The 19,698-nt window shown below is 39.3% G+C and overlaps 4 protein-coding genes across 4 annotated transcripts; 2 read left to right on the forward strand and 2 right to left on the reverse strand.

Moving 5' to 3' along the window:
- The first annotated feature begins 1,280 nt into the window (after positions 1-1,280).
- Positions 1,281-6,150, forward strand: cd74a (CD74 molecule, major histocompatibility complex, class II invariant chain a). The gene is made up of 9 exons (XM_042419749.1): positions 1,281-1,503; positions 2,879-3,048; positions 3,456-3,556; positions 3,735-3,791; positions 3,868-3,951; positions 4,059-4,137; positions 4,682-4,882; positions 4,997-5,059; positions 5,177-6,150. The coding sequence occupies exons 1-9, from the start codon at positions 1,418-1,420 to the stop codon at positions 5,182-5,184; spliced, it is 849 nt and encodes a 282-aa protein (XP_042275683.1). The 5' UTR covers positions 1,281-1,417; the 3' UTR covers positions 5,185-6,150.
- Positions 6,151-10,756: 4,606 nt separating this feature from the next.
- On the forward strand, positions 10,757-15,452 carry LOC121901788 (kinesin-like protein KIN-4B). Its single transcript, XM_042418755.1, has 11 exons — positions 10,757-10,854; positions 11,066-11,194; positions 12,372-12,508; positions 12,596-12,798; positions 12,893-12,958; positions 13,069-13,195; positions 13,285-13,409; positions 13,585-13,704; positions 13,891-14,058; positions 15,074-15,224; positions 15,355-15,452. The coding sequence occupies exons 3-11, from the start codon at positions 12,385-12,387 to the stop codon at positions 15,426-15,428; spliced, it is 1,158 nt and encodes a 385-aa protein (XP_042274689.1). The 5' UTR covers positions 10,757-10,854; positions 11,066-11,194; positions 12,372-12,384; the 3' UTR covers positions 15,429-15,452.
- Positions 15,453-15,503: 51 nt separating this feature from the next.
- On the reverse strand, positions 15,504-16,955 carry slc35a4 (solute carrier family 35 member A4). The gene has a single exon (XM_042418762.1). The coding sequence runs from the start codon at positions 16,943-16,945 to the stop codon at positions 15,968-15,970; it is 978 nt and encodes a 325-aa protein (XP_042274696.1). The 5' UTR covers positions 16,946-16,955; the 3' UTR covers positions 15,504-15,967.
- Positions 16,956-17,493: 538 nt separating this feature from the next.
- LOC121901791 (SLC35A4 upstream open reading frame protein) lies at positions 17,494-19,280 on the reverse strand. Its single transcript, XM_042418763.1, has 3 exons — positions 19,181-19,280; positions 18,704-18,802; positions 17,494-17,695 (listed from the first exon to the last, which is right to left on the reverse strand). The coding sequence occupies exons 1-3, from the start codon at positions 19,193-19,195 to the stop codon at positions 17,498-17,500; spliced, it is 312 nt and encodes a 103-aa protein (XP_042274697.1). The 5' UTR covers positions 19,196-19,280; the 3' UTR covers positions 17,494-17,497.
- Positions 19,281-19,698: the final 418 nt, after the last annotated feature.

Consider the following 19,698-nt stretch of genomic DNA (forward strand, 5'->3'; position numbering starts at 1 on the left):
TCATCTGGTCGAAAGCAAGATCGGCTTGTCTTTTGGTTTCACTTTGTGATGAGGTGCTTGCAAGAAGCAAACAATCTGAATCTCTTAAAATTGCATGAAGCAGATCTATTTAATGACACAATAAACTTCTGCATTTATCTCCCTGATGTTTTACCTGAACCAATTGTAGATTCAGTATGTGGGTCCTGTTTATACATTTTAATTCCTTGTTTGGGAAACCACCAAAAATCTACCAAAGAAGTAATCCTTCTCTTTCGTTTCAGGAACTAAATGGCAGGTAAAATAAAGAGTAATGTCTGCATTTAGAAAATGAATAATATAAATAGAAGTTCAAGTACTTGGCACAATTCACATGTTCTCATGAAGAAGAAAATTGCTTGACTGTTGGTAGAACAGATAGTAATGAGTATTCACTTGCACAATGAGTCTAAAGTAAGTAATAAATCTCAGTGAACCTGAGTTCATAAATTGTAGAATCTAGTAATGGCATACTCATTATGGTAGAATCTAGTTATCATATTTATAAGAGAATCTTCAGTAAAATATTACTACGTGGACTTTAAAAAAAGATGTATGTTTTCTTTTCTACTCAGATTTTGTTTTAACAGTAAAAACCACCAAATATCTACCAAAGAAGAAATCCTCCTCTGTTGTTCCAGGAACTAAACAGTGGCCAATGTTAATAAAGATGAACTGATGCATTTTAGGAAATTAATAATAAATGAATACATAAATAGAAGTTCAAGTACTTAACACAATTCACATATTCTCATGTTTAGTAGAAAATGTATTATTGTTGTTGGTAGAAGAGGAAGTAGTAATCGTATTCACAAAGAATCTAAGTATCTAATAATTAGTAAGTAAGTAAAAAATTACATACAAGACCCCAGGAAGAGTAGTTGTTGCCAAAGTTACAACTAATGGGGATCCAAATAAACAATAAAGTATAATACATTTCAGTATTAGTAAGCCTTTGTTTATGAATTCATTGACTAGACCATGTTAGAATTTATATAATTTCAACTATATTTATACAGGGTACAGGGTTAGCTGAGCATATACATGGTATTTTATACTTACACCCTGTTAAGAATTAAATGAATTATCACAAACAATATAATACCATACAATACAAGTTAGGATGAAATCCTGACCATGAACAAACTCGCACTCCTTTCACTATTGTCTGCCTCTATCAACAAGTGATGGTGTTTTATTCTGACCAATCAGATAGCTCTCACAGCTTCACTGAGCCGTCCCACAGCCTTTTTAAGAGAGGGACTTTCCACAACCCTTCACCTTTCTCAGGAACCTGTCTGGTATTTCTTCCCCATTTGAAAGGAAATTTATCTACTCGACCTCCCAGATTTTCTCCAGTTTGTTCCATTGAAGAAGCCGAGAAAAACTTCCAAGACAGATGGCCCACCAAGAAGATGCTCCCCTGGCCAGAGGAAGCCTGGCAGGCAGTGAAGAGGTCCTTGTTACCTCTGCAGTACCCAGAGGGTGAGAGGATCATATCATAAATTAACTTATATATTTTTTTACTTATGATAACAGCTGTTTGCATAGTAGTAGCTCCAGTGTAATATTTGCTAATAAAGTGCATGTCCGTCTATGTAGAGCTGAATTAAAATGAGCAATGAATCACATTTAAAAGTAGAAAGCTAATAACATACAGCAATATCAATTTAAAACTCAACAGAATATTGGTTTTGGTTATATTATCCCTAAATATGATTATATCTGGTTCAGATTTTTTATACTTTTTCAGATCGGTTCAGTATTTAGTTGATAAAATAATAAGTTTGTGTAGTTGTTGTATTACAACTATATTTAAAATAATTCAAAATATTATTTATCTTAATACATTTTTAAGCATCTTCAATAACCTCTGTCCTTTGCACCAAGAGTTGGCTGGAAGTTCTCTGCCTAGTAACTGGTGATGCTGTCATTGCTATTGGCTATTTTCATAATTTACGACAGAAAAAAGAAAACAAACATATATAGTATGAAATAAGATATATTGTGAGCTAGAAATGCATATGATATATTGTTGTTATAACAACATATCACAGTATCTCCAATGTATGAAACATATTTTTGTGTTAGATGTGAGGAATAAAGAAAGCTTCCTGTTTCCCCTCAAAACTCAGACTTTAGTGCTGTAATATATGTATTTAATCTTGAAAATTTACTTTTTAAGATAAACTTAAGATCAGATAAACCAACATCTTAATAAAAACACACTTGATGAGATATGAGGACGATTGTTTACATGCAGTACTTGGAAATATTTATAAGTCTCTGGGTTGTTTCACTTTTTCAAATTTCACTTTTCATTAATGTGAAATAAGTGAAAGTACAGTTGTTGAGGCCTTGCACCTTTTTTTTAAAGAAAAAAATAACAGAATACGTGTTTATACATCTTACACAGGCTCTAAATATTTACTGGATGCGTACTTCCTCATAATACCAGGAGACAGTGTCTGCCTAGTAACTAGTGATCAATAGAATGTGTTCACATTCTATTGGCTATTATTGAGCAGCAGAGAAAAAAAAAGAATTTATTATATATTTATGTCCCAGGCCTTTTATTACTTTAGGTAACATTATGGCAACTTCAAAGTCAATTTGTGTGGATTTTATATTCTTTAGAAAATGAATAATACCATGACTTTAGGTCTACTTATGAGGCTTTTCTGTCTGCCAGGCTGTCAAAAACAAATGGCCCATACTTTGACAAACTGCCCTTTAGGAACTCCCCTCCAAGTCACTTTAATACATCGGACTCTTTCTGTAAAATCCCACTTTTAGTTTCTCTAAACTTGGCTGTGTGTTTTTCAAGTGACACATATTTTTCTTTTTCTCTCCCTCTCAGAAGCTCCAACAGTCGTGCCTTGAAGGTGGCAGGCCTGACAACCTTGGCATGTCTGCTGCTGGCCAGCCAGGTCTTTACTGCCTACATGATGTTTAACCAGGGGCAGCAGATCCACTCGCTGCAGAAGAACTCTGAGAGAATGGGCAAACAGCTGACCCGCTCATCCAAGGGTAATAAGGGAGCATTAAAGTCCTTATGATCGGAAAGGGTGGTCCAAGAAGGGATGCGTCATTAATGAGAAATAGCCTTCATCTGATAGGAGGAGGAGGAGGAGGAGGAGGAGGAGCAGGATGTAAGAATGAAAAAGTGGACAGGGAAGTGAGTTTGCTTTCAGGAACAGAAACAGACAACTAGGAAGTGAAAGTTGCTTGTGATTCATTGGGGGCAGAAAATATTTTTAAGCACTTTTAGTTTTCAGTAAAAACAGACAAAAAACTAATTCCCAGAAATGTATTCACACTGTTCCATTGTAATTTTTTAGTTTTTAAAATTGAATCTTTTTTAAATACTTTTAATCAGTTTGATTTTTAAAGTGATGAAATCCCTAGGCTAATTATCAGTTCTCCCTTTTTCCTAGCTGCGGCTCCAATGAAGATGCACATGCCCATGAACAGCCTCCCTCTGCTGATGGACTTCACTACGGATGAGGACTCCAAGACTTCCAAGACTCCCCTGACAGTAAGTTTACACCTCCCTCCTAGAAAAAACTCAATGTAACTGTGTCTAAGTGGCAGCAACAAACTCATTTATAGTGTATAATCAATGGCATCTGCTTGAATCTGAAAGTATACATCTCGTACAGAATTATTGTTTTAGTTACATGTAATTATAATTCCCCTCTGTTCTCTCCCACCAGAAACTGCAGGACATTGCTATCGTTAATGTGGAGAAACAGCTGAAGGATCTCCTGCAGGTATGTTGCTCTCACTATCATGTTTGTCCTCACATCGCTGATGTTGTGTCGCTAAGTTCCGTCTTGTTTTGCGCAGGTCTCCGAGCTGCCACATGTCAACGAGACCTTCCTGGTCAACCTTCAGAGCGTGGAGAAGCAGATGAACGAGAGCGAGTGGAAGGTGAAGCCTCTCACACGCTCAAATAGAAACTAATAAAACTAAAATAGAGATGAATACATTTAAATGATCTTGTTATTGACGGTTTCTAAACATTTTGTACCCTGCAGAGCTTTGAGTCCTGGATGCGCTACTGGCTGCTCTTCCAGATGGCCCAGCAGACACCTGCACCCCCCACAGCTCAGCCAGGTTACTGCAAACTTCTCTCCAGTGCTCCTTTATATTTTAGCATTTAGTTGATGTTCTGTTTTCCTACATTTCTAGTAGCCAGAAGCAGGAGGTTTAAGGTTTCTGTAATATATTACTGTGATGATATTAATGTCAGACAGACATCCTGAGCAAGGACGGAGTGTGGAGCTTAGGAGTTTTCAATATGTGTACAGATGGCTTGTTTAAGATTGCCATCATTTTTATAATTTCAGTGCAAAAAGGTTAATAACGGCATACCAGATGATATCTTGGTACTGTCACAGAGTATTTAGAAGTTATTATAGGAGAGGCTCTTACATCTTGTAAAAGGTAAAACCACCTTTCTTATCGCAAGTGTCCGTTCCTCTCTACTGCTCATGGGTAAACTTCAGCCAGTTTTACAAACAGAGATTTAACCTAGTGTGAAATTTTATTTCTGCACTTACCTCCAAGGACAACTATTGTTAGCTCTGTGCTACACTCAGTGGTAATTAAAACCAAACAAGCCTTTAATATTCTCCTTCTTATTATTTCCATCCCTCAGTCTCTACCATCAAGACCAAATGCCAGCTGGAGGCAGCACCAGGTGGCGCCAAGATCGGCTCCTACAAGCCTCAGTGTGACGAGCAGGGCCGCTACAAGCCCATGCAGTGCTGGCACGCCACCGGCTACTGCTGGTGTGTGGACGAGAGCGGCACACCCATTGAGGGCACCACCATGCGCGGCCGCCCTGACTGTCAGAGAGGTAGAGGGCACAGATTTCAAGACTTTTGATCCAACATGGGTCTGAAGCTTTTCATGTGAGGCCTTTGTGAATGATGAAAGAAACTGAATCGCCTCCTTTTTCTGTTCATTTTAGGCGCCACTCCTCGTCGCATGTTGTTTGCACCCAGGATGATGCAGAAGACCATCAGCTTTGAGGGTGAGTGCATAAAATTAAGTATTTTAGTGGATTCATAGATTACAAACATTTTGAAAAGACTGAATGTTTGGTTGCTACACATCATCACTCACTGTGTTTTTTTTTTCTTTTTTCCAGATCAGTGAATCCAATGAAGCAAAGTGTGTCTCTTTTCAATGAGTGATCGTCGCAGGCAGAAATAATCATCATTTTAAGCTAACTGCTGACTCTCATACAGTAAATGAGCTTTCCTGATCAGTCTTTTACGTAATCTCTTGATTTTAACGTTTTTACCAGGTGTCTGAAATCAAAACAATAGAGGCCTGTTTCAGTTAACTGCTTTTTATCAGATAGGCTTACTTTGGGGGTGTTCTCATTGACCATTTAACTTTTGACCATTGATATAATCTACAATGTACTGTTTGTGAGTAACATTGCTGTTTGCTTCTGAAGAATGCTTCATGTAACAAAAAAAAAATGATTTTTTCACTTTGCCCCAGTAGTATTTAGTAGTAGTGCTTTAGTAGTGGAGATAGTTTTAGTTTTACTTGATGATACAAAGGAGGGGAGTGGACGTTTGCTTGTGGTGCAGACAGCATTAAAAACTACATTTAAAAAAATGTGAACAGCCAAAACTCTTTCCAGAAACAGTGTCCACTGTTACTCTGATAATCCACACACCATACCATGGACAGATTTCTTCTATGGACAGCAGTTCTGATGAAAACTGTCCACAGTGAGGTCTGTGGACTACTCAGAGTAATGGGGATGCTGTTTCTGGAAAGAGTTGTTGCTGTTTAATTTTTTATTGCTGTGAGTGTTACGAACTTCTGCTGACCAAATAAAGCCAAAATTATCTGCATGGCTAGACACCATGAGAGTTTAATGAGAAAATACGTTTGTGCATTTTGAGTGAACACATCCTTTAAAGGATGTGATAGGAGGAAGTAATTTTTCTATGAAGGTGTTGAGAAGGTGAAATAAAGTTTTCCTAACAACACTGTTTGCATTGTTATACATGATAAACTGAGATCATGGTCATTTGAGATGATATAATTGTGGAATTTAAAAGCTAAATAAGGCCTTAATAAACTTTAACCTGATTAGATGCAGTGATGCTGCTCACTTTTCCTGCATTTTCTGGCATCTGTTTCAGTTTTCATTGAAGATACAGATTCATTCACTTCTACATTCAATACATTTCCAGTTCAAAAACCTTAACAAGTAGCAGTTTTCATACATTATAAATTGAATTATCCTTTAGTACTTGAATTCTTAAGTCACATCCTTCTCCTCTATACATGAATTTACAGCCACCAATCTCTCCCTCCTTCTCATACATATTCATAGATCATCATTAAGGAAAGACAAAACAGTCACAAAAGTTGCAAAGCCAATAAGCTGGTACTCAGTCCAGATTAAAACGAGGTTGTGTTTATCATGAAACAGACATCAAATTAAATTAAAGAATCTGATCAGCAAAACAGAAAACCATGTTTTGCTTTGTTTCCCAGCTGATCCCTTCAGTGCTGTTTTCCCAGTCCTGGTTTGAGCATCTTGTTATTCTTGAGGGATGCATAGCTGCCAGCGTCATTTTGATGAACGAACAAGTGTTGGTTCCTGTTGCTCTGCCTGGTAGTGATGACATACAAAGATTACACTAGTAAAATTAATTTGGGGAATTTAGTCGTGCTTAGAGGAAATCCTGTCAATATGTCCTCAAACCAGCTTCCTCATTTTTTAGAGTTGTGAGAAAAAGGAAGGGAGAGTGGTAAACACCTGCAGCAGAAAATCAGAAATCAGATGAGAATAAAGACACTAAAGTAGGTCATAGATCTCCAGTCTAAGAGATCTTCTAACTTCTAACTTAGTCAGTGACTCCACAATGTGGACACATCTACAGCTGAAATGACTGAAGGGTAAGTGCTTGACTCAAAGATACACTGCACATTGGTAAATTATTGTTTTTCCACATCAGAACAGAAATACATGTTTAGGAGCAGATGTAGCTGTAGATATTTTATGATCATGAAACATTTTGGATAAAGGGACATCTACATATCTTGCTCTTTTATCTAACAGGGGATACAACAGTACAACAAAACTTTATAAGGAAATAAATTGGCATTTTAATTGATTTACCTTTATATTGTTGTTTGACTGTTTTTTAACAGTTTTTATGATGAAATATAGTTTAATGTTGTTTTCATATATGGTTTGCTTTGTGGGTATTTATTTCCTGCAGTTTGGTAATCAGTGTTGGTTGATAAGGGCGGGAACACTGTGATTTCTATGTACTTACATATCATGGCTGTGGACATGATCCTTTGGTAAAAAAAACAGGAGTTTTAAAGCCTTCCACTGTTGTACTTATTGTTACTGCATTTGTATGTTTGAACATCATTCTGCAGAATGATGTATATGCAGAGTCTGATACTTGAAGGCAGTTTATGATTTGCACATATAAGCAGGATTTTGTGACATTACAACTAGTCTGGGCGCCAATCAGTCCAATATTCAACTGGATGGACTTGTTACTGAGAGACAGCTTGTGTTCAGTAGTTAAACTTCTTAAATGACAAGGTAATTTAACTTTTTGTTGAAAGAAACATATCAGATGCTAATTATTATTCAAAGCAGAGTATATATATGTGTACATATATATATATATATATATATATTTTTTTTTTTTCATTTGTCTGGAGGGGATCTTTAAGGTGGAGAGGTTCCCCAAATCATGTCAGAAATCTCATCACTATTAACAAAAATAAATAAATGAATAATATATATATAAGTTCCTATAGCTTCTAGAAAGTCAAATTCAAAAAGCATCTTCAAATCTTTTTACAGTAATATTTCTCCTTTCTTCCATTAAAAAGCATGTTTTGTTCTATTTACAGCCTCACATTACAAAAAAGGTCTTTTCAGGACTCACACTAAAACTGCAATATATAAAGTTCTCTCTTTGGATCTTGATATTTTCAGGTGTCACTGGCTGTCCTCCTGCCTGCCATGAGACTGGTTCTTGCTTTTGGGACTCGCTGTCACTTTAGGAACAGCCGCTTCTCTTTGAAGCTTAAGCGAAAATGGGACTGGTTGTGAATTCAACATCTGGTTACCGCAAACCACAAAGTTTGTTTTCTTTACAGTCTTTGGAACTGGAGCTGAGAGATGGCAAACTGGATGGATCTAACCTTGGATCCAAATTTTTCATTAATCCAGATTAATAAACTACTTTTTAACATCACAATTCCCTTTTCATTTATCAGTTAACTGATCCCATTTCTACTACTGTTTCAACTGGGTGAAATTAGCACAATTTCATCCACTATCAAAGCTATCCAATCCTTGCAGCATCCAGTGTTACCTGACAGCTCTAAAATTCAAGTCCTTCAACTGAAAGGCATAACAGTGGACTCCTCCCTCCTCCAGCTCTCCTTCCAGGTGTTCCACCATTGGCTGTTTGACTCCCTGAAATCTCTTAGTCTTGTTGGTTCTGGCCTGGTTGAGATTGAGTGCTACTGGGCTAGAATGGTAGAGAACCTGCCTTATCTGGATCTGTCAGAGAACCCCTTCTCTTGGACCAACCTGCAGAACATATCACAATGCTCCTGTCTTTCATTCAGGCATCTAAAATCTTTCCGTCTGAGTGGCAGCAACTTAACCTCCCTCCAGGCTCTCTGAACGCCCCTGAGTCTCGCCCCTCGCCTTTGCTGAACTTGATATCAGCAGAAACAAGTCCATCTTCCACTATCCACACTGCCTCCGGGCGGTGACGCCGCTCAGGATGCTATCAGGGATCACTGAGGTTAACACATTGTTCTCTACATCTCTGGAAGAGCTGGACCTTGTAATTTTTTGGAAGTATTCAGTAACCCACCGCAGGGCCTGAAGATGCTCAGTTTGTCTAAAAACTGCCTCAAACGTCTCCCATCTCTGGCTAACCTGTCTGAGCCCCAGGTGCTGGAGGTGGATAATAACCAGCTTACTATCTTGATAAATGAGACAGGGGTCAGTTTGAGCACAGTGGAGCAGCTGAATATTCTCCATGCAGGGAGGAACTATCAGTGTGACTGTATCCTAAAAGACACCGTCACCTTCCTGAACATACACACTGAGTTTGTGTATGCCACTCCATTGACCCAGCATTGGATTGGTGCAATGAATTTGCCTCTTGAAACGTGTAAATGCTACCGGTGGGAGACGACACCACAGCTCTCCTCTCTATTCGATGGTATTTATTGGTTTCTTGTCATGGCTGATTTCTTTTTGTTGATGTTTGCCGTAAACAACATCCTTGTTTGTAATAAAATGGAGAATTAATAAAGAATAAACAACTTCTGGCAGTGTTCCATATTTCAAAATGACCCAGTGAGGATGGTTGAAGAAAATTACTTCAAAATGATTATTCCTCAGTTTTGACCTTTCTGTCCATCTTGGTAACCGTACCCTGATCGCTTAGACCCGTGAAAGTAGATTCTGTCTCATCAATAATTCAGCAGAGTGCAATGAAATCCAGGTGACCCAGCGGCTACGGTAGACATAAAGACAGGATGGCCACTGGGAACATGAATGCACCTGTAAGTACCAATTCTTTTAACAACCATTACATCGTAAAATGACAGAAAACAGAATTAAAGCAAATGAAGTCTGGCTCGTGGTGATCTGTGACCATGTTTCTACAGCCGTGTGAGAGAGGTGAAACAGTGAGAGTGGGAGTTCTACTTCCTGCAATCCCAGGTAAAGCAAGTGGGAAAATGTAAAATCTATAAATCTGCTATGGCACCATTAGAGAGATGTGTTTTTAAATTCTATATCTGTTTGTGCACTCAGAGGGTAAAAACTGTGTAGTTATTATAGAAGATGGACGTACTGTAGTCTACACATCGGGGAAGGATGAGGTAAAAAAAAACTGTCACTGTCACCATTTAGTTATTTGCTCTCTGCAAGCTCTCAATGCTGTATGTGTTTTTCAAACAGGAAAGAAAGTCCTTCTTATTTGACCAAGTTGTGACTGTTGACAACATACAGGTACAGAAGACCTTTTGACCTCTGATTTATACCAACGTGACTGTTTTATTTGAGCTACTCCACAAAGCCTCTCTACTGCCTTGGACTGCAGAATATTGTGATGTCTGGAAACTGTGTGTCTGAATATTAATCTGCAGAGATTCCACTCTGAGCTCCTGCAGCCTCTAACTGAGTCTATATCTAGTGGTTATAATGGAGCGCTGCTGATATGTGGAGCCTCCGCTGAGAAGATGAGCACTCTGATTGACCACAGTATCGTCAAACAGGTGGAGCCTTAAACAAAACCGTAACCAGTATTGACAATTTTTATGTTTTCTTATTGTTAATCTTGACTCTGATTGTAGGTTTTGACAAATCTGTTAAGTCGCATGTCATCACAAGTGAAAGAGGAGCTGCTCATCTCTTTGTCATTCCTTCAGGTTTGTCCTTCTATATAACGGCATAACCACAAATTATAATAGACACAATATGATAAAGCCTAACTTTAGATGCTTTTTGATGTCAGTTTCATCCAGATGGCAGTGCTGTGGATCTCCTAAGCCCCAGCAGACAGACTCTAAAACTTATGATGCACCCAATCCTCGGAAGGTGATTTCATGCAGTAAACAACAAATACATATTGAAATGGTTTATGCATGCAACACATTGACGTCATGTGCACATGTCTGTCTCAGTCTTATAGGAGGTTTAAGTGAGGTTTGTGTGGACTCAGCTGAAGAAGCTTATAGTGTTTATGAAACATGCAGAGCAACACTGAAGGCCAATGCAGGCTTCATTTCCAGTAGGTAGGTCACATAAACTCTTGCCATGCAATCCAGTTACTGAATAACTTTGAATGGTCAAACACAATAGAATTAAGTGTCATACTCTTGCACAAGTGATTCGATTGTAATGTAGCAGATTTCCTGAGCAGGTTGTTGCACACGGTGTCGGTCAGCTTGACCTTTCCTGAATGCTATGAATGAATGTACCTGTGTTCATGTCTGTCTCCCACAGATGTAGTTCCCTGTTCTCAGTGGCTGTCGAGTGGAAACTCCATCCAGAGGAGCTGGAGTCTGAGGTCTGCCGCAGCAGACTGCAGCTGTTCAGCCTGACAGGAGGAGCCAGCAGGACTGACCTCAGAGGGTCAGTACAGTACAGCGAGCTATCCATTACATGGGAAAGAGGAGCTAAAAATAATTTCCTAATGTTCAGCTACGTGTTTAAGAACTGTTCTGTCTATGGGAACCATCAGTCTCATTGCTAAATACCTGGAGACTGGATTGGTACTTAAGTCATCATTATGTCTCTGGTAGATAACTCTGTCCTGTGTGCTGGTTATATTTTAACATTTACTATCTTGAGTATTCATAACAGACATTCACAACAATCATTCAGGTCTTATGAATTTTATTTCCATCCTTATCAGGTACAATTTTCCAATAAAGCATGCCTTATAAAGAGTGTATAAGTATAAGCATTAATATAAGGAAGGGAGGAAGGAAGGGTTGTGGTATTGTGCATGCTGGCTCACTGTCTCACTGTCATGGCTAACTGTGACACCAGAGCCATCGTTAATGTTATTAGTAACACCTGTGCTTCTTCAGCAATGATTAGTCAAAACATCTGATGTGAAAAAAAGCTAATTAAGTCCATTTTGCACACAAAGTGCATCATTGCAGTCTTCTGCCATGACAGGGCTCTATTTCAGTCAAATATTATGTGTATTGTATCAATTGCTTCAACGAATCTAGCAGCTTGATGCAACATTAAAATTAACACACCGTCCGCAGTTGTCCTACATACAGTACTACAATCTTCAACACACCCCATGACCAGAAATCATACTACAAAATCATTCTAAGCAGGTTTTAAGTATGTAGTGTGTTCACACTGGAGAAAAGCCAAAATAAGTCAAAATAATCAGTATGCATACTAAAAAATCTTGATTTTTGAGGAACACTAATGCACAAAATAAATCACAGAGCTGCTTACAGCTAGAAAACATTAAAACTAGGTGTGGATAGTGTTGCAACAGCTCTAGTTACACCTCAGAAAGCAAAAAATAACAAGGCTACTGAATAATAAAAACATTTCGCTGCCACTTTGTGAAGTTGGCAACAGCATCCTAATGTCAGTTTGACTGGTACTATTTGACTGGTACTATATATATATATATATATATATGTTATGTTTAGTCTGTTCTCTCATCACACACTGATGTCTGAATAGCACTTTTAAAATGCCATATAACTGGACAGGTAGCAGCACTATGATGCACAGTGTGTGTTGCACTCAGTGCTAACAGCTGAATACTCTCCAGAGTCAGCCCACTGATGAAGGTTCTGGACCAAATCCAATGTGAAGCCACAACAACCGACAAGCTCCTGCCTTTCCTCCTAAATGATGCCTTAACAGGAAACAGTAAGACGGTTTTCATCTACTGTATCCACCCTCAGGGTAAGTTCCTCTGGTCCCAACCACACCAATTTAAGCATGTGTCTTACTGATGTAAAACCGACTCTCCTCCTCATGCAGGTCTTCTAGATGATGAGACGCCCTCTGCTTTAGCTTTGGCCCAGAAAATGAGAAGTCTGGTAACTCAGGCTGCTGTTGGCTGCTGGTGTCCGTGGGCAGCCGAGCAAGAGATCAGAGGTTGCATCATGGATGTAAGAAACATGATGATGTCACAGGGGGAAAGTGCAGCACACAACACCTACAGGCTAGCAGAGCTGATCCAAAACCTGCAGGTATTTTGTAGGATTACAGTGATACTAAACAGCATCTTCTTTAGGGACTAAACTGAGTTCATAATGGAAATACTTCCTGTGATCTTTCCAACAGATTGTGAAAGATCAGTCATGGGAAAAAAGGAGGGAAGAGTCAGAGAAGATAAAAGTCAAAATTAAGGTTTAAACATATGTAAACAGATTACTTTTCCACACAAGTTTGGCAAAGGATGACAAATTCTTTTTCCAACATGATGAAGTGAGTACTATGTTTTGCATTTGCTTTGGCAGAGTCGTCAGTCCCCAGATAGCAATTGGCACTTTTCTGGAGATCACAGCGTTAGTCACAGAGAGAGTACAGACACCATGAAATATTTACAGGAACAGCTGAGACAGGAAATGGAAGATCATATCAAAGGTAATATGCATGATTAAAAAAAATATGTGGACTTGCGCACATAGGGACAAGCATGACCTATGTTATGTGTGTGTTTTTCATGTCCTCAGAGGGTAAAGGGAATGTGGGGAAAGTCCAGGAGAGGGTAGCAAGAATCCAGCAGCTGAGGGAGACTCTCAGAGAGGAAACAGTGAAGAACACTGCTGCTACAGAGAAATCTGACCTCTGCCAACAAGTATCTAACTCTTGCCATTTTAAATTGAGTATTATATACAGAACACCTTTGCATCTGATTGGAGAACGTGTTTACAAGGCTTTGTGAACACCACGTTAAACATACAGATAAGATTTATGTTTGCAACAGCAGGCACTCCACACTAAGATGTTTATTTTGTGGGTTTAATGATCAGTCTCAGTTGGAGTACAGCAAAGCCCTGGAGCGGAGGAGGCAACTCAAGGAGGACCATGGGAGATTAATTCAGGAAGAGGTGGAGACGATGGAGAGAGACTTGGCGCAGGAACAGCTACCGGTAAGCTAATGAGATACACTGTTGTTTAACATTATTCAGTTTGTGATCTATCTTAGCAGAGGGCTGCTGAGTCAGTTTAAATTAATGCAAGGCTGGATTTATTGTGCGCAGAGGAAACCACTGCATTTGCAACTTAAATCCGTTATTTCCTTGCATTTTTTATGGTTTCATCTAATCCTCCCTTAGATAGAGGACCCCCAGAGAGAGCTGCTGGTGCTGACCAGAGAGAGGCGGGTCCTGGTGATGCAGATAGAGGCCCTGCGCGCTGAGGCCCAGCAGGCTGAGAGAGACCTGCAGGATCAATATCACAGACACCAGGCAGAGCTGCATTGTCTGAGGGAGGAGAGCCTGCAGGTGAGAGTTTGGAGAAAACACTGATTCAAATACATTTTCATTTAATAAGTTTAGTATTTCCTTTTGCTGACCTCTTTCACCAATAGATGTGATTCAGTCTGCCTGCAGATGGTTTATGTGTTTGCATGAGCTTTGTTATTCAGAACACCTGAGTCAGTATGTCTGAAGCCTCTCAGGGTAAGATTTTGGTCTATAGTACGATGAAATTCTAAGAATGAGGCCGTTTTGCACTTAGTCTCATAATTAAGAACGAGTGCTATGCATAAAGTTTAAATTGGTCTCAGCTCCCAAATAATTTAAGAGAGCTACACAGGTCTCCTTACTGAGTATGCAGCAGCGTTTTGAAAGTGTATGATGGTAAGTTAATAAGGTGTCCCACTACTCACACTCCCATGAAAATACAATCAGCATGAATACAATCAAATGTTTACATATAAGTGATTCTTCCTCATTTACACGATAAACACAAATATGCGATACACACATTAACTGAGCTGTGAAATACAATTCTGGAGAGTTTTACAGACATTTAATAATACATTTAGCATGTAAAAATAGCACATATTGATATTTTCAACATAACTACTGGGGAAATATCTTCAATAAGCTTTCTTCATGCGCAGCTCAATATATTGAAGTTTTACTCATGACAAGGTCTGCATGAAGCTTGAGCATTGATGTGATGCTGACTCAGTGCTTGGGGGCCGGGGGGGGGGGGGGATATTTTGGGTAGACTGTAGTCCATATTTTACCACACTTACAGGTCACTGCAGTCAGAATCATTTCTTTCTGATAGGTTTTGTAAATCTGAAAATGGTGCAGCAACGGATGCTTTAAAAAAAACAAATTAACAGAATTTTGCGAGTGCCACCTCATATTAGAGACACACATTGTACACACTTTCAGGAAAAAAGGGGTATATTGTAATAGATGTCTGATAAGGAAGCATCTCTGGCTTCTGTCTTTCCTGCATCACCCTTATGTTTATTCTGTTATCTCTTTTCCTGCTCTTCAGGTGTTCAGAGTGTTTCGTCAGGTAAGCGAGGAGCAGAGGAAGATGTCAGAGGGCAGATACAGAAGTGTGCTGCTGGAGGCCGTGCAGGATGCTGTCTACTTGTCTGCCCAGAACCAGCAGCTGCAGGCTGACAACAAACAACTCCACAAAGGTCAGTGTATGTTTCTTAACCTCTACCACACTGTCGGTTATTTTACAGATATGAGCTGAATGTGACATGAATACCAAAAGATGATAGTAGCTCCCACCTGCATGTTAACTTCTTTTACTTTTCTTTACAGCGCTGGCAGAGTTAAAGGATGCTCTAGCTGTGCGAGGTGATCCTAAGGCTGAACTGTTATCCCAGCAGCAGTGAATATATAAGATGTTTATGAATCAATGTGCATATTGTAAGTCATGAGAAATAAAACTGACAATTTATTAGTCATCATTAACACACTGAATAACACTTTTATTTGATCTTTGATATTATTCTTGGCAGAGAATGTGATACAAAACAAAAAAAACACCAAGATGACAATAGCAGCACCCTTCAGATATGTGTTACTGAAAGATATAATTATTTCTTACATGCATTATTATTTGAATTTACTTACAATAGCCTAACAAAATTATAAACTAAACCTTCTAATGTGATGCAAATGGTCAAATTAGACTTTAGCTGACATGGTAATACGGTTACAAATCAGATACATGTGTTGGATTCTGGATGAAAAAGTCCAGTTTTAAGATGGAAAAAAAAAAACAAGACTAAAAAGGCAGATAGACAGAAGGCAGAAAACACATCACATTTGAAACTTAATCTCAAGAACTAGGAAACAAACAGTTGGTAGATTGTGACAGGAGTTCCTTTTGGGTAAGTCGAGCCTTGTGATTTGTTTGGTGAAGACTCCACTATCTGTAATAAAGGAAAGCTGCCAGTCCAATCATAGAAACTGGTAGGAGGAAAAAAGGAGTAAGCTGCAGCCCTAAAATGGCCCAAGACAACAGAGCATTAACCAGCATGGAGCAGGAAATGACAAACAGTCTGGTGATCCCGCTGCCATGCTTTAGCACCACAGACATCAGGAGTCCGTTAGCTGCCTGCCCTGCTATAATCACCCAAACCGCCCCTGAGTATCCCTCCAGAAAGCTCTTTTCACTTGCTACAGCGGAGAAGGAGGACAGCCCGTTGATGGCTACACCGAACACATAGAGGTAGAGATTCTGCAGACTTAGGGGCAGCTTCTGGCTCTTCAGCACCCTCTCTGTGTAAACTGCTGCTAGCCCTGAAACACAGCAGTACACCAGCACAAGGAAAAGCCCCCATGCTGTGATATGAAGCCTTGGGCCTTGCTCAGCTTCATCCTTGTCAGTGTCCCCTAGATCCAGGCTGCTGTAGCTGTGGCACACCCCAGCTCCCATGAGGAGCCCCAGAGCTAACCACTGACCCTGCCGGAGCCTCTTACCCAGGCAGAAGGAGTACAGCAGGGCGGTGGAAGCGATTTTTAGGTTGCTGAGGACTTGGTATGAGCTTGGATCCATGTAGGCCTGCATGACGACTACCAGGTTGTTGTTGAGGGCATAGAGTATGGCGGGGACTGCATACGGAGCCACAAGGACTAGAGGTGGAGGAGCGTGTAAGGCGGATACACCCCCAGTTAGAACGAGAGTTGCCAGAGAAATGAGGAGTTTGGCTAACTCAATCATGACGACACAAGAGGAGGGGTCGAAAGGGACTTGACCGTCTACTTTGGTCAGAGTGATGAGTGGTGCATGAGAGCCGTATATGAGGACCATCAGGCCCAAGAGGACGCCCCACTGAAGCCTCTTCACCCACTGTCTCCTATACTTCACTGGAGAGGAGGTCCCCACATTCTGGATCACAATCATCCTCAGTGATGGAAAATAAACACTTTTAATTCCTAACAAATCTCAATACTTGCTATAGTGCAACAACTCACTTTAGGCTATTTTATCTTACAAAGCTCAACCATTTATATACCAATTGTAAAATACTTAAATACATTATTCTCTGTATAATTTCTCTGTATAATAATAAAGTTGTAGGACGCATTTGCAGGAATTACTGCCCGTTTTACACGACTAATTCAAATTCTAATAGGCTTAGACATCTGCTTCAGGCAACAAAACTAAGACAAGTTAAAAAGTTAAAACTTTGTAGTCTTACATCTTGTAATAACATTGAACAGGAACACGTGGAAATAAAGATCTGTCTTTAAGTCAATTTGAAACAAAGGAGACAAAGAAAGTCTTTCAGTTGGAGTCCCCTGTGAAATTCCAGTTATATTACATCCACAGTCCGGTCTACACAGAAATCTTGAAGGTTGTTCCGTCATGGGCCACTGACAAGCCAGCAGCTGAAGCAGGATTTCTTCTAGTTGTGCCCGTTATATGACTGGCAAGACTAGCAGTCAGCCCAAATTACTTTGGTCCTTTTTTCAAACTGTTCATATACTCTTTCACAGTTCTTTCAATGTTGGGCACTTGATAGTTCTGTGCTGAATAGATGCCAGTGATTGTTCCCAGCAGCACTCCCAGGATGGCAGAGGAGCGTAGCTTAGCCACCACATAGCCAGCCAGGAAACCCTTCAGAAACGGAGATCCCAACACTGAGCCTCCCTACAAGAGCAAGACAGCAGGATTTACAGCACTGTCCAATCACAGGAAAGGACATACAGATGGGTAAATAAACTGAACTAAAGAGGCAACAAGTAATCATTTTGAGTAATTTCTTAAGAACAAAAGCCAAAGTTTTCTGGTTCCAATTTCACAAGTGTGAATATTTTCTGGTTTCTTTAGTCTTCTATGATAGTAAACAGAATATCTTTTGGTTGTGGACTGTTGGTTGGGACAAAAAAAGATATTTATTCATGTCATCTTGGGCTGTGGGAAACATTGATCAACATTTTTCACCATTTTCTGACATTTTCTAGACGATTAATCAATAAAATGATCCACAGATTTATCGATAATGAAAATAATCATTGGTTGCAGCCCATCATAACTGGATTTTGTCCATAATCTTGTATTGCATATTAACTGGATATTGTGTTCACTCGTTTGTAGGGTGTGATAATTATATTCTTTTTGTTTATTACTATAACAATGTTAAAGCTACTCTCTTGGCCAGGTCACTCTTGAAAAAGAGATCTTAATGTCAATGAGACTTTTACCTGGTTAAATAAAGGCTAAAAAGGATATATCTATCCCCTTGTCAATGATAAAACATCATATAACTAACAATATAACAACACAGACTAATCATAAGAGGGTATATATGACAGTCCTGAGACAGAACTCAGAAAAGGGCAACGATACTATAGTGAAAAAGGCATTTAAAATCAGGATGTACGAAGACATGATCTCATATTCTATGATTCTCTTTGCTTGTTCATCACTTTCAGTCAAGAGTAACACGTTTTAATTTCATTAATAAAAAGGTGAATGAAGGGCCAAAGTTTGGCCATTTCGATTTATATATATTCCCCATGAGAATAACAAATTACATTCACCTTCAAAAACATATCTGGAAAAAAAATCCAAGGTTGGTAACTTAGAGGAGGGGAACATCTGACTTTTTGTCCTCATGTAACTTGGTCAGTTATCAGGGGCACAATAATAACTTACCTGAGGGATTCCTACGGAGACTTCGCTCTCCACTCGTCTCTGGATCTCCTCCAACTGGTTTTTGAGCTGAGTCAGGTCTTTCAACTGTTTCAGTGGATCCTAAAATAGAAACCGTGGGTCACGTTTGTATTAAGAAAGTGACAATTCCGACTTGAACGATAATTAAGATGCTATACAACATAGCCTAAAATCAATTAGTTACTGACATAATTTCCCATTAAAAGCTTTTCTAACAAAACAGTTAATTGACAGTTAAATGGGTCAGTTTAAGTTCGCTGGCTAGCTGGTAGCACCATAACTTAAGTTAGCCAGATCAAGTATGTCCGTTACAAGCGTTCGTGGATCTAGAAATGCTCATTTTAGCACAGAACCAACGGCTGCTGAGAGGGTTTATTCGGCCTCCTCCAGCAGCTACTGTCATCTGACGAAACACGTGAATTTAATACAATTATAGCCATAGCACAGGAACTCACTCACCTTGTCATCTGCCATTTTTGCTCAGTGGATTTATCAGTGTTCGGCTCCTACGCCTGGGCGGCTTATGATCGATGCGATTAGTTTGGTCTGGGTGTTTACGGCGCCGTGGATAGTTGTAAAATACAGTTTTAACTCCGGAGACAGTTCAAGACAGTAACAAAAAACTTGCACTTTTTTGTCACTGCTACCTTCTCCTTTGTGCATTTAGAAATGTGTTTTTCATGTCTCTGCCCCGTGATTAAATGGATAACTTTAAGCATAATTCTTTAAGATGATATATCTGTTTGGGTATACAATATCACCTCTCCACTTTGATAGAAAACGTTTTTAGTTGGCCAAGATTAAAAAAAACTTACTTGAAGCAGTGAATATTTTACGGACTGAGCTTTGTGTTACAATAACCATTGAGACCTCCCATGTAGTGATTTGCACTTTTACTGAGTACTTGTGAACTGCACTTATCTGTATTCTGAAGGTCTATGGGACGCAAGCGTTACCTTCACGTGTCAAAAACGTCT

Source organism: Thunnus maccoyii, chromosome 8, assembly GCF_910596095.1.
Source record: "Thunnus maccoyii chromosome 8, fThuMac1.1, whole genome shotgun sequence".
NCBI classification, from domain to species: Eukaryota; Metazoa; Chordata; class Actinopteri; order Scombriformes; family Scombridae; genus Thunnus; species Thunnus maccoyii.

What these genes read in the sequence shown, in the direction of transcription:
- cd74a (XM_042419749.1), top strand. Translation starts at nt 1,418, where the DNA reads ATGGCCCACCAAGAAGATGCTCCCCTGGCCAGAGGAAGCCTGGCAGGC. An exon ending in ACCTCTGCAGTACCCAGAGG is followed by an intron (nt 1,504 to 2,878) that starts GTGAGAGGATCA and finishes TCTCCCTCTCAG; the next exon opens with AAGCTCCAACAGTCGTGCCT. An exon ending in AGCTGAAGGATCTCCTGCAG is followed by an intron (nt 3,792 to 3,867) that starts GTATGTTGCTCT and finishes TGTTTTGCGCAG; the next exon opens with GTCTCCGAGCTGCCACATGT.
- LOC121901788 (XM_042418755.1), top strand. Translation starts at nt 12,385, where the DNA reads ATGAAGGTTCTGGACCAAATCCAATGTGAAGCCACAACAACCGACAAG. An exon ending in CTACTGTATCCACCCTCAGG is followed by an intron (nt 12,509 to 12,595) that starts GTAAGTTCCTCT and finishes CAGGTCTTCTAG; the next exon opens with ATGATGAGACGCCCTCTGCT. An exon ending in CAACAAACAACTCCACAAAG is followed by an intron (nt 15,225 to 15,354) that starts GTCAGTGTATGT and finishes TTTTCTTTACAG; the next exon opens with CGCTGGCAGAGTTAAAGGAT.
- slc35a4 (XM_042418762.1), bottom strand. Translation starts at nt 16,945, where the DNA reads ATGATTGTGATCCAGAATGTGGGGACCTCCTCTCCAGTGAAGTATAGG.
- LOC121901791 (XM_042418763.1), bottom strand. An exon ending in TCTCCGTAGGAATCCCTCAG is followed by an intron (nt 17,696 to 18,703) that starts GTAAGTTATTAT and finishes TTGCTCTTGTAG; the next exon opens with GGAGGCTCAGTGTTGGGATC.